The sequence below is a fragment of the Quercus robur genome, chromosome 11, assembly GCF_932294415.1.
Source record: "Quercus robur chromosome 11, dhQueRobu3.1, whole genome shotgun sequence".
In the NCBI taxonomy this organism is placed as follows: Eukaryota; Viridiplantae; Streptophyta; class Magnoliopsida; order Fagales; family Fagaceae; genus Quercus; species Quercus robur.
The window spans coordinates 42,261,329-42,274,965 of record NC_065544.1 but is presented as its reverse complement, the minus strand read 5'-3'; the positions used below and the strand labels follow the sequence as shown (position 1 = coordinate 42,274,965).

At 41.1% G+C, this 13,637-nt stretch overlaps 1 protein-coding gene across 1 annotated transcript; it reads left to right on the top strand.

Annotated features, from left to right (window-relative positions):
• Nucleotides 1-10,921: 10,921 nt before the first annotated feature.
• On the top strand, nt 10,922-11,710 carry LOC126705053 (uncharacterized). The gene has a single exon (XM_050404011.1). It carries the CDS (start codon nt 10,922-10,924, stop codon nt 11,708-11,710), a length of 789 nt encoding a protein of 262 aa, XP_050259968.1.
• Nucleotides 11,711-13,637: the final 1,927 nt, after the last annotated feature.

Here is a 13,637-nt window from a genome sequence, read left to right as displayed (position 1 = left end):
TCCTGACACCCGAACCTGATACTTAGGAAAATTTATCTGTTATGTATGCCCGTTATGTTTTGGGCTTTTTGGTGATGTATATATATATTTTTATCTATTTTCAGAACAATGTCTCTTGGCCCTCTGTTTCATGGGTCTGTAGGAAGAACAAGGATAATTGCTCGCTGTTTTTGGGCTTTTTATGATTTTGAACTTACCTGTTTTTATGACTATGCTTGTGCCTATGACTGTGCATGTGTTTGTGATGTTTAAATTCGTCCATACCTTGTACTTAGCATAAATTTCTTAGTTGTGTCGGTGATTTGTTCGTCACACCTTATCCTTAAGGAGGGTTCTTGTCCTTCTTCTTTTTCTCTTTATCCTTTCCTTTGCGGATTCGTCAGTATCCTGATTTCGTCAAGCGGGATTTTGCCATTTGTGTAGGCTTAGGGATCGTGTCTTCGTCATCGGCTTGTTCTAGGGATATTTTTTTTTTTTTTTTTGTATCTTCGTTAGTGACTTACATCCGTCAAAGTGGAATCTTATCACTTGGCCATTTTTTGGTGACTTACATCCACTTAAGGAATCTCGTCACTTCAGGCTTCTCAGTGATTTACATCCGTTTTGGCAGAATTTTATCACTTAGCTTTTATATACTTTGTACCCGTTATAAGGGTTGTCAATAACTTACATCCGTCAAAGCGGAATCTTGTTACTTTAGTTGGTCTTATATCCGTTGGGGTTGTCGTCAGTAACTTACATCCGTCAAGACGGAATCTTGTTACTTTAGTTTGTCTTATACCCGTTGGGGTTGTCGTCGGTAACTTACATTCGTCAAGGCGGAATCTTGTTACTTTTAGTTTGTCTTTTACCCGTTGGGGTTGTCGTCAGTAACTTACATCCGTCGAGGCGGAATCTTATTACGTGGTTTTTGTATGCCTTATGATTGACTAGACCTATTTGCACAAAGACATCAGAGGAATAATTTTTTTATTAAATTCAAGAATGACTGCATTCATCTATTACATCTACTGGTGGTACTTTTTTAAATGCTCAATGTTCCATGGTCGAGGGAGCCTTTATCCGTCCATGGTTTCCAGGTGGTAACTTCCTTGTATTGAGTAATGAATGACTCGGTAAAGTCCTTCCCACGTAGGACCTAGCTTTCCCTAGGTAGGGTCTTTAGTTGCTATGGTGGTCTTGCGCAGGATGAGGTCTCCTATGTCCAGTCGTCTAAGTTTAACCCTCTTATTGTAGTACTCGGCCATCTTTTTTTGATACTTCGTCATCTTGCTGGATGCGTTGTCTCTTACTTCGTCCAGACAGTCCAGGTTGAGTCGTAATTCATCGTCATTGATCCCTTCATTGAACGTTCCTCGTCTGATGCTCGTTACCCCCACTTCGACTGGGATTACTGCTTTTGTGCCATAGGTAAGCCTGAAGGGGGTTCCTCCTGTCGGGGTTCTGGCTGTGGTTCTGTAAGCCCACAGGACATTTGGTAATTCTTCTGGCCAGGCACCCTTCACATCGTCCAACCTGGTTTTGATAATCTTGAGCAACGTCCGGTTCGTCACTTCTGTCTATCCGTTTGCCTAAGGATGCCCTGGGGATGAGAACTGATTCTTGATCCCAAGGTTTGAACAGAATTCTTTGAAGCCTTGGCTGTCGAACTGCCTCCCATTATCTGATATGATCGTCAAGGGAATCCCGAACCTGTAGATTATATTCTTCCACATAAAGCTCTAAATTCGAGCCTCAATGATCGTTGTTAGAGCCTCTGCTTCAACCCATTTCATGAAATAATCAATAGCAACAAGTAGGAACTTTACCTGACCTTTACCTTGGGGTAGCAGGCCGACGATGTCAATTCCCCACTATGCAAATGGCTATGGGGAAGCTATAGTCGTCAGTCTCTCTGCTGGAAGCCGTTGCACGTTCCCATATCACTGGCATTTGTCGCATCTCTTGACGATCTCAGCAGCGTCTACCTGCATGGTTGGCCAAAAATACCCTACTCGTACTACCTTGTTCACCAGGGATCTGGAGCCAACGTGGTCGCTGCAAATTCCTCCGTGGATTTCTTCTAGGATGTATCTAGCTTCTTCCTCGTCGACACACTTCAAGTAAGGCATAGAGAAGCCTCTCTTGTATAAGGCGTCATTAAGGATCGTGAACCTGGCCGCCCTCTTCTTGATCTTTTTAGCTTCTTCTGTGTTCTAAGGAAGGCGCCCGTCCTGGAGGTAGGATATTATGGGTGTCATCCAGCTGTCTGTGCTCTGGATGGTGAATGTTGCAATTTCTTCAATACTAGGGTGTTTCTGGACCTCCATCGCTAGGTCTGTGTTAATCTCCCCTTCTTCTGATGACGCTAGCTTCGATACTTCGTCAGCCCCCATATTCTGACTCCTTGGGATCTGCACGAACTCCACTATATCAAACTCCTGAGTTAGATGTTTCGTCAGCTTGAGGTATTTCTGCATCCTTTCTTACTTGGCTTCGTACTCTCCCCTAATCTGCCCGATCACTAGTTTTGAATCACTTTGGATCAACAAGTTTTTAGCTCCAAGTGCCTTTCCAAGCCTCAGTCCCGTCAGTATCCCCTCGTATTTAGTTTCGTTGTTGGTGGCCGGAAATTTTAGTTGGACCCTATATTTCAGCACTTCTCCGTCAGGGGTGGTTATGACGACCCCTACTCCCCCCTTCCTCTGGGCTGACGAACCATCAGTTTGTATTGTCCATCTATCTACCTCGTCGGTAATCCTGTCTTCGTTTGGAAGAGTGAACTCTACGATGAAGTCTGCCAGAGCTTGCGCCTTGATCGCCGTTCTGGGATGGTACTCGATGCCAAATTGACTAAGTTCAATTGCCCACTGGACCATTCTTCCTGCTGCTTCAGGCTTGTTCATTGATTTCTTGATTGGTTGGTCCGTCATTACAAGAATAGGATTTGCCTGGAAGTATTGCCTTAGCTTGCGCGAGGCTACTATTAGCGCAAACGCGATCTTTTCGATCCTTGGGTACCTGGACTCAGCTCCTTGGAAGGCTTGGCTGACGTAGTAAACCAGGAGCTGCTTCTTGCCCTCTTCTCTGATCAGGGCTGCACTTACTGCCAAGGGTGACACTGCCAGGTATAAGTATAGGTTTTCCCCTTCTTTGGACGGGCTTAGGAGAGGTGGACTGCTTAGGTAACGCTTTAGTTCCTGGAACGCCGCTTCGCACTTGTCGGTCCAGGCAAAAGCCTACTTCAAGGTCTTGAGAAAAGGCAGGCATTTATCTGTAGCCCTAGAGACGAAACTGTTTAAAGCTGCTATCCTTCCTGTGAGTTTTTGAACATCCTTGATGGTTTTGGGTGAGGCCATGTCGATGATGGCTCGCACTTTCTCTGGGTTTGCTTCTATTCCTCTCTAGGACACCATGAATCCCAGGAACTTTCTCGAGGCTACCCCAAAAACACACTTACTTGGATTCAACCTCATCTGGTGTTTTTTGAGGGTTGCAAACATTTCCTTTAAGTCGTCCAGATGTGTGAGCTCTTCCTTGCTCTTGACGAGCATATCGTCAACGTACACTTCCATGTTCCTGTCAATCTGTTAACTGAACATTTTGTTCACCAACCTCTGATACGTAGCTCTAGCATTCTTCAGCCCAAAAGGCATTACCTTATAACAGTAGAGTCCTTGACTTGTGATGAAGGCGGTCTTCTCCTGGTCTTCCTCAGTCATCTTTATCTGGTTGTACCCTGAGAAGGCGTCCATGAATATCAGTAACTTGTGCCCGGCTGTGGAGTCCACAAGTTGGTCTATTCTTGGTAGAGGGAAGCTGTCCTTTGGGCATGCCTTGTTCAGGTCGGTGAAGTCTACACACATCCTCCATTTCCCGTTTGCTTTCTTTACTAGGACGACGTTTGTGAGCCATTCAGGATAATACACCTCCCGGATGAACCCTGCCGTCAGGAGTTTGGTAACTTCCTCTGCAACTGCCTGATCTCGTTTTGGGGCGAAGGTTCTTCGTCATTGCTAGACGGGTTTCCGTTCTGGGTCCACATTCAACTTATACTGGATGACTTCTGGAGATATGCTCGACATGTCCTCGTGGCTCCATGCAAAAACATCTAGATTCTCTTTAAGGAACCTTATGAGTCTTGTTCTCATCTAAGGGCTCAACGTCGTTCCTATCTTGGTCGTTTTGTTCGCTTCTCCTTCTACCAATTCCACCGTCTCCAAGGCCTCTATCCCGTCTTCTTCTTTTTCTTCAATCATCCATGTGTGGTTCTCCTTCCCAGCCAGGATGGCTTGATAGTATTCTCTTGCAAGGACTTGATCTCCTTTCACTTCACCGACGCCATTATCTGTTGGGAATTTTACCTTCAAATAGTAGGTTGACGTCGCCGCCTTCCACTTGTTGAGCGTGGGCCTCCCAATGATGACATTGTAGGATGAGGGACAATCTACCACCAGGAAGTCTACTTGTCGGGTCAACTGCACTGGGTAGGCCCCCACCGTCACTGTCAATGTCACTATGCCCATGGGGTAGACCCTGTCTCTGCTGAAGCTGAGGAGTGGAGAGTCAAAAGGGCGCAGTCTTTTTGGATCTAGTCTTAGCTGCTGAAAGGCTGGGAGGTAGATGATGTCCACGGAGCTGCCATTATCGACGAGGATCCTCTTGGTATTGCATCCTTCTGTATTCAGCATTATGACCAAGGGATCGTTGTGGGGTTGCTTCACTCCCATGGCGTCTCCTTCACTGAAGGACATGTCATGGTATGTTCGTCGGTACTTGGACGGAGGTATGGCATGGACGCTGTTCACCTGTCTCTGGTATGCCTTTTTGAGTGATTTAAACGATTCTCCTGAAATCGACCCTCCTGTGATCGTGTTTATCTCCCTGATCACCTTGTGTGGAGGCTGGGATGGACGGTCGTCATCCCGGGAGAAGGAATCATGCTGGATTTTATTGTCGTCCCTGAACTTGCTGTGTTCTCCTTTCTTCACATATTTCTGTAACTTCCCTTTACGTATCAACTCCTCTATTTGCTCCTTTAGGTCTCTGCAATCCTCCGTGTTGTGGCCGTGATATCTGTGGAACCGGCAGTACTTGTTCTTGTCACGGACATTGGGGGATGAGTGCAATGGTCTAGGCCATTTGAGATAATGCTCATCTTTGATCTGCGTGAAAATTTTGTCAACAGGCATAACCAAAGGGGTAAATCTTACTGTCCGAGGATTTTTATCATCTTTCCTCCTGTTCCCGTCATTGTTTCGATGATCTGGTCGATCTCTCTTCTGCCCCCTATGACCGTCTTCCCTCTTAGCCTTGTCGCCTGGCTTCTCAGCATCCTTTATGGCAGCTAAAGCATCTTCAGCATTCATGTACTTCTGTGCCTTCAGGAGCATTTTCGCCATCGTCTTTGAGGGGTTCTTTGCGAGGGAGGCCACGAGATCTCTGGACTTCAGCCCCGCCTTGAAGGTCGTCAGCTGCACCTTGTCATCGGCTTCGTCCACCTCCAGAGTCTCCCGGGTGAATCGTTTGACATAGGACCTCAGAGTTTCATTCTCTCCCTGTCTTATGGTGAGTAAGTAGTCTACTGGCCTCTTTGGACATTGCCCCCCTATGAAATGGCACAAGAAGGCACTACTTAATTGATCGAAGTTGTTTATGGACGAGGTTGGCAACTTCGTAAACCATTCTCTTGCAGCTCCTTTAAAAGTGGTTGGGAAGGAATGACACAGTATCTTGTCAGGTGGTTGTTGAAGTCCTAGAGTCATCTTAAAGGTGTTAAGATGATCCTAAGGGTCTTTTAGTCCGTCGAATGGCTCAAGTTGAGGTAAGCGAAACTTTGACGGTACGGGGCATTCAAGTACTGCTGCGGTGAAAGGCGAATCCGTAGCCTTTACCATTTTGTCTACGCTTTTGTCCGTCTTCTCCTTAATGGTGCTCCTCAGTTCGTCCATTTCCTTCCTCATTTCTCGAAGGAGATTCGAGTTCTACTCGTTTGGAGTAGTTGGCCTCTGAGAGGTACCTCTCCGGTGGCTATCCCCTTTTCCTTCCAGGTTACCCTTGGACTGGTTCTCTTCCTGTTGAGCCTGTTGAACCTGCTGGAGCCGTAGCTTCATTTCCTGGTTTTGTTTGGTGAGTTCTTCAATGGTGGCTGCAAGGGCTTGAACTTGCTGGGCCAAGGCTGCTGAATCTGGGTTGGATTCCATCTGAATGTAGAGGGTTGATGGAAACTACGTTTTCAAATATGAATTTGAGAATGTCGTTTCCTACAAACGGCGCCAAACTGATGAAGTGTAAACTTGTCAGTCGAAATAGGCAGATGGAACTCCCCATCAGCACCAGTGTATCCTTTAAAAGGGTCACCGGTGTGGTGCCTACCACAACGCCTCCGATGCCAAAGTTAGAACAGTAAAGCAATTCGCCAAACTAGAAAGTGATAGTTATTTTCTTAGAGTATCAGTATGTGTGTACCTTGTGCTGCCAATGTAAGGGCTTTATATATGTGATCTTGATTGCTAGCCGTTGAGGTGTTAATGCCTCTCTTTAGTAACGCCTCCAGCCCAATTATGGGGCTTTTATTAGGCTCCCAACGATCTGTTTTGCTAGTTTCGTAACTGCCCAGGCTACTTGCTGGCATCATTGAATGACTTTCCTTCCCTCGTTAGTGATGGCTTCTCGTCGCTAGGGATGACCTCGTCACTAGGTTGACTTCGTCAGGATAATGCATTCTCGTCACTCCCATCATTTGGCATATTTGCTCCAAAAAAATATATATACATTGACATTAGTGATTGAGAAAAAGTGTGGTGATACCAAACTAATACCGACATGAAGAAAATGTATGGCTGGATGGATAATTTTTGGATAGATGGAATGAACAAAACACACAATAAAGAAATGAAATGATAAATAAGCTCACCACCAAAAAGCAAACACAATACCAATACAGATATCACCACCCGAAGAATTTGACCAAGGATAACGGCTGAAATTGGTTACTAGTCAATGGAATCCACTAAACAAATACAAAACCAAACTTGCCACCCAAATTAAAGGAGAAGAGTTAAAATAGAAGAAATCCTTCTTCTCAAAGCACCATAGGCAATTTTATTCATTCCAGTCAAATAGATTATGTAAAAGCTTAAAACAACTTTGACTAGGAGAAAAAAAATATGCAATTAAAACATTACATTTTTTTTATTATAAAAAATTACATTTTCTTGACCAAAGTCAAATTAAATTAGACTTATAGAATTAAAGTTGAAACACATTAAAATTCTTGTTTTCTGAGGATGACAGGAACATAAATACCATAATATTTCTTCGGAAACTCAAAATAAATGATATTTTGACTTCTTGGGTAAACTAACTCATCAATCATCTGTATTGAAAGAAAAAATCATTCAAAATAATGAACCTTATTTGTTGGACGTAAAAATCATCTTCGCTGGGCTTTTAGATTAGATTGGGCTAGCTAAAACTTCAGACACTATTGTATTAACGATCAATAAAACATTGTTTTTTTTCTCTATTATATACATATTCCAAATATTATTTGCCAATATTCCTGGGCAACCATCAAACACTACTTCAAATTAGGATGGCAGTGAGGCAGGATGGGTCAAAGGGAGGTGGGGCAGGGCTAAAGGATGGGGTTTTCATTCTTGTCCCGCATGATTTTGTCTTGCTCCGTCTTGTATGATGGAGCAAACTTTCTTACTCCATCCCTACCCCTTAGGGCCCTATGAAGACCAACCTTGCCCTACATCATATATATATATATATATGGGCAAATTATAACTTACCCACCTATAGCTTGGCCGAAATTTAAGTTGCTTACCTGTGCTTTAAACTTGATACTTTAACCACTTGAAATTAGCTCAATTAGAGTTATGTAACTCAGCTTTGTTAAAAATATGGCTAAATATGTAATTTTGCTTTATTTTTATATCTTTCTCTCCTCTTAAAACACCCAAAAAAAAAAAACATAAAAATACAAAATCAAATAAGATAAAAAGAATATAGCGAAACACTTGCATAATGAGATTTCAAACCACAGATAAGTAACATAAATTTCGGGCAAACCATAGGTGGGTAAGTTATAATTTGCTCTATTTATATGTATGTATGTATAACTCATTTCATTAACATAACTATACTTAAACTTACAAATAAATTTATCATATCAAATAAAATTAATTTTTAGCAAGGAAGAAATAATATTATCCAAATTGTTTAAAAAGAAAATATCACAACAGAACGAAGAGTCTTCACTCTGTTTGTTTCAGTATTAATGTTTTCTAGAAAATTGTTCATTTTCCAAAGAGTATTTCTAGAAAACTGTCTCATTTTCTAGTGTTTGGTAACGACCTTGAGAATGTTTTTTGATGTTTGGTATGCAATTTTTTTTAAAATATTTTTTGTATAATTTAAAACATGTTTATTATGTAAACTTACTAATATAATCATTATAAATAAAAAACCAAGAATAAATTTGGTTTTCATACTAAAATTTTGACAATAGATACAATCAAAATTAATTAGTTGTTAAATTTTCATAATCTTTATCACTCATCTTACTCATATATATAGACAGTAACGTACGTACGCACACACACACACACACACACACACATATCAACCATTTGTCTATATATATATTTGACAGGGAATACGCACATTTTCAATAAGTATAAATAATAATAACTTTTAATTGTCTACTCTTTTTGTTGTTATACTAATTTTCTACTATGGTTCACCACAAGTCTTCAATATTACTCTAAATTATGTGTTTACATAATGTACTTTGTTCCTTAAAAAAAAAAAAAAGTACTGTATAATATATCATCACTACATGGTATTTGCCAACAAATGTAATTCTCCTAAACAATTATCATTCATTATATAGCAATATTATTAGTCCATGGAATGATTGTCCCATATAAAACCAATTTAGAGCAATATAGGTACTATGTTTAAAATTTTCATTTTTTACTTCATTCATTCTTTCTTCTTCTTTTATTTTTTATTTTTTTTTATTTTTTATTTTATAATTTTTTTTTGCACTTTACGTATGAAAAAGAAGTAACTTCTGCCTGGAATCCATCAAACTGAAAATTTCTTAGAGAAAAAAGAAAATTGAGCTTGAAATTCAAAGTAAAGAATTGAGATTTTGGTAGAGAGGAATGAAATAATTACCACTGCAAATTTGTTCTCCTTTGCAAGTCAAAGGTATTAACCGATCAGTAAAGGAAAAAAAAAATCTAATCAAAGAATTGTGTTATAGAGGGAAAGAGAAACATGGAGAAAAGAGAGAAGAGAGACAGTTAGAGAGAGAGGGAGAGAGAAATATCTATGGGAAGAGGAGAGACCAGAGTTAGTGATAGTAAAGGTGTGAGGAGCGAAAAAGTAAAGGGAAGAGAGAAAAAGTGAAAAAACTTACCATGAGAGAGAGAAGGCGCCAAAAAATTATGTTTCTTATAGCTATAGACGAAGATAATATTTATAGGAGATGCAACGCGTGAGAGAGAGATTGTTTTCCAAAAAAAAATTTGGAAAACAACCTATAGAAAATAAGTCTAATTTTTATTAGAGTTTTCCGTTAACCAAAGATAGTTTTCCATTGATCAGGGTTTTTTTTTTTTTTGTTCTACCAAACACTGAAAAATATAAAAAACTATATTTATAAAAGGTTTTCCAACAAAACAAACAGAACGTTAATATCTATGCATTTAGATATTTAGTAGTAATACAAACAACGTCATTAATACTATAGTCTAATGCATAACAACCTTATCCAAACTCTTAATACATAACAAAATTCACATTACCTATTTTATCAAAAATAATTTCCACTTTCTTTTACCATATTGTGTGGTGGGGCTAAAGGGCCTAAACAATCCAACCTTAAGGTGCAGGGCAAAATCTCACTCTATCCCTGTCCTACCATATATGCAAGGTGAAGCGGGGTGGGACGGGTCAACACAAGATGGGGGCAAAATTTCTATCCTCCTTCAAATGCCGAAAACCTTGGGTGCAGTTGCAAACGATAAAATTAAAGTTAATGTGCAAGAAAGAAGTATTCAAAACGTTGGTGAGAAATGAGGGATTTTGGTTGAAGATGAAGTCATCAATTGCTGTGCGAAATCCACACGTTATAATGCCTGAAATAAATATTGCAATTACATTGAAGTTTGGTATGTAATTTTCGTGACTAGTGGTTATTGACTTTTTTTTTTTTTTTTTTTTTTAAATCTAGTGGTTATTGACTTATTGTACACATTATGTATGAGAGATTTTTATTTTTAATTATTTTTTTGAGGATAATAACTTGTATAAGGATACATCATTGAAAATGAAATGCACGTTATCGTGTTCAATCATTTGGGCCAGTGCACAAACAGCAAGGCTGTAACGTACAACCTGAATTTACTCCTAGTGCAGAACCGTTATCTGCACAGCCGAATGGAGATAATTGCGAGATTCAGTGCGCAATAAATGAGAATATTAATACAGCTGTTTCAGATGAAGCAATAAGTCAGAATTATTCACAATTAAAGGAATTGGATAGCAAACTTTCCAATTTTATCTCCCACGTTTCCTCTCATTCAAGGCCTAATGACCGTTCACCCCACTTAGCCCACAATGTTGACCAGGTTCATGAGAAACAATATGCCCCAATTAGTGAATCACGTGCTTCCCATGAGATGATTAGGGATTTCATCAACCCTAGTCAGCAACGTGTTCTCCCAACATGGTGCCGCCGTGCTAGACCTGGGCAGCCCACAATTAACACAGCTGTTGAAAGTCACTTAGGCAAAAAACGTATTGTTGAAACAATTGAGTCCCAAGAAGATTTACCCTCAAAGCGTCAGCAGGTTCTTCATGACAATGGTGGCGTGTCTTTTATATTAGTGGAGGCTGATCATCAGCCCCGCCAAGAGCAATGAGTTGCCTAGCATGGAACTGTCGTGGACTTGGGAACCTACGTACAGGAAGAGAGCTCGTTGATATCATACGGGCAAAAGATCCCTCTGTCGTTTTTTTAGCCGAAACTCTGACAGACGATGCAAGGCTAGAACTAGTTCAACGAAACATTGATTTTGACCATAGATGGGTGGTACCAAGAGAAGGCAGAAGCGGGGGATTGGCTTTATTTTGGAAGTCAATAGTGAATTTGAAGGTTGAAAGTTCACATAGGTATTTCATTGATGCAACCATTGATAAGGGTACGGAGGGAGAATGGAGACTGATTGGGTTTTATGGTGAACCAGAGACTACTAGAAGATGGGAAGCATGGGATAAACTTCGACAACTAAATTCACATCTGGGAGTTCCATGGCTGTGTCTGGGTGATTTCAATGAGATCACAAAACAAGAGGAAAAAGTAGGTGGAGCCATTAGGCCGCACAATCAGATGCAACTATTCCGTGATGTGATTGATGAATGCAGTTTCATGGATCTAGGTTATGTGGGGCTGAATTTTACTTGTAGTAAGCACTTTGCTAATGGTAATTCAATTTGGGAAAGGCTTGATAGGGGTCTAGCTACAAATGGGTGGTTCTTAAAATTTCCAGGTTCGAAGGTCTATCACTTACAGTGTGATTCTTCGGATCATAGACTGCTACTTGTTGTCTTTGCTCCATTAGATCTGCCTCAACGAAAGAGACCCTTCAGATTCGAAGAAATGTGGTTATCAAACTCAGGCTATGGGGAAACAGTGCAAGCCGCTTAGAACCATTCAAGTGGGGCTGAAGGGAATAGGGAGATCCTTACAAAAATTGAAAAATGTGGGAAAGATTTGGATTGGTGGAACAGAAACGTTTTTGGGAATGTCCGACAAGAGTTGGTTAAGAAGAAGAAGTTGTTGCTTCAGGCAAAAAATAAGGCTATGATCAGTGGTATAAATACTCGGGTTAGGGAGTTAAACTCAGAAATCAGTGTGCTTCTGGATAGAGAGGCCAGAATGTGGGCACAAAGATCAAGAATTCAATGGGCTAGCTAGGGGGATAAGAATACCAAGTACTTCCATAGTAAAGCAACAAGAAGGTATCGAAAAAATCAAATTTGTGGACTTCGTGATGAACAGGATTCTTGGAGGGTTGGTCAAGATGACATTTCCGGAATTGTAATAGATTATTATCAAAAGCTATTCACATCCACCGTACTTGATCCTCCTAGCATAGTTCTTGAACATGTGCCCCAAGTTATAACAGAGGAGATGAACCAAACCCTCACAGGTGAATTTAGGGAGGAAGAAGTCTTAGCTGCCTTGAAGCAAATGGCACCAATGAAAGCCCCCGGTCCAGATGGGATGCCTCCACTTTTTTTCCAGCACTTCTGGAACATTGTAAAATCGGATGTCACCTCTTCAATTTTATCATGGTTGAATTCAGGTATCCTACCTCACCCCTTAAATCATACCTTTGTTGCACTCATTCCGAAGATTAAAAATCCTGAACATGTGCATCAATTCAAAGCAGTAATTCAAGCTCTTCCAACCTATACTATGGGATGCTTTAAAATCCCATTGGGTTTGTGTCATGACATTGAATCCTTAATCAAAAAATTTTGGTGCGGTCAAAGAGGGGATCGAAGAAAAATTCACTGGTTAAAATGGGATGAAATGACCAAATCAAAGATGGTGGGAGGCATGAGTTTCCGGGATTTGGCTCTATACAATGACTCACTCCTAGCCAAACAAGCTTGGCGCCTTCAACACAACACATCATCTCTTTTTTACAAGGTTTTCAAAGCAAGGTTTTTCCCTACTTGTTCCATCATGGAGGCCCACGACTCAAGATCAGCCTCATATGCTTGGCGGAGCATACTCAAAGGCAGGGAGGTTTTGCAAAGAGGTGCTAGATGGCGTGTGGGAAATGGAGAATCAATAAAAATCTGGCAGCACTCTTGGTTGCCTAGAAAACACCCTCCACAGGTACTATCCTATCCTATCTCTTCTATGGAAAATGCTAAGGTGGCAGTGTTGATAGATGAGAGAACAAGGCAGTGGAACGAAGAGCTAATTGATGGCATCTTTGCAAGTGATGAAGCAGCCATTATTAAAAAAATTCCTCTTGGTCGAATAGCTTCAGAGGACGTTTTGATATGGCCACACTCTAGCAATGGCAGATACTCATGCAAGTCAGGCTACAGGTTTTTAAAAGAGGAGGCTGATCTGTCCTACAACCAACAATCCTCAGCCACGGACACTCAACTTTGGAAAAATTTGTGGTCTCTCCAGGTACCCAACAAAGTCAGAAACTTGCTGTGGCGCGCTTGTCGCGATGCTATGCCAACAAAAGCCAACTTAGTGCGAAGAAAAATCATCGAAGAACCACTCTGTGACCGCTGTCATGAAGCTCATGAAACTCTTTTACATGCTCTATGGTTGTGTAAGGAGATAGACATTGTTTGGGAGGATACTGAGTCGTGGGCATATCGGAGACAACTTCAAGTTTTGAGCTTCAAAGAGCTACTATCGTGGATGATTGTGCAGAAACAGGATGTTGAACTTTTCGCCATGACAGTGTGGCTAATCTGGTCTCAGAGAAACCAGGTCCGGTTGAACCACACGGCCACAGCACTCCACCAAATCCCTCAACGTGCTAGAGAGTGGCTTATCGAGTTCACAGCAAGCCAAGCCACACAGACAGCACTAA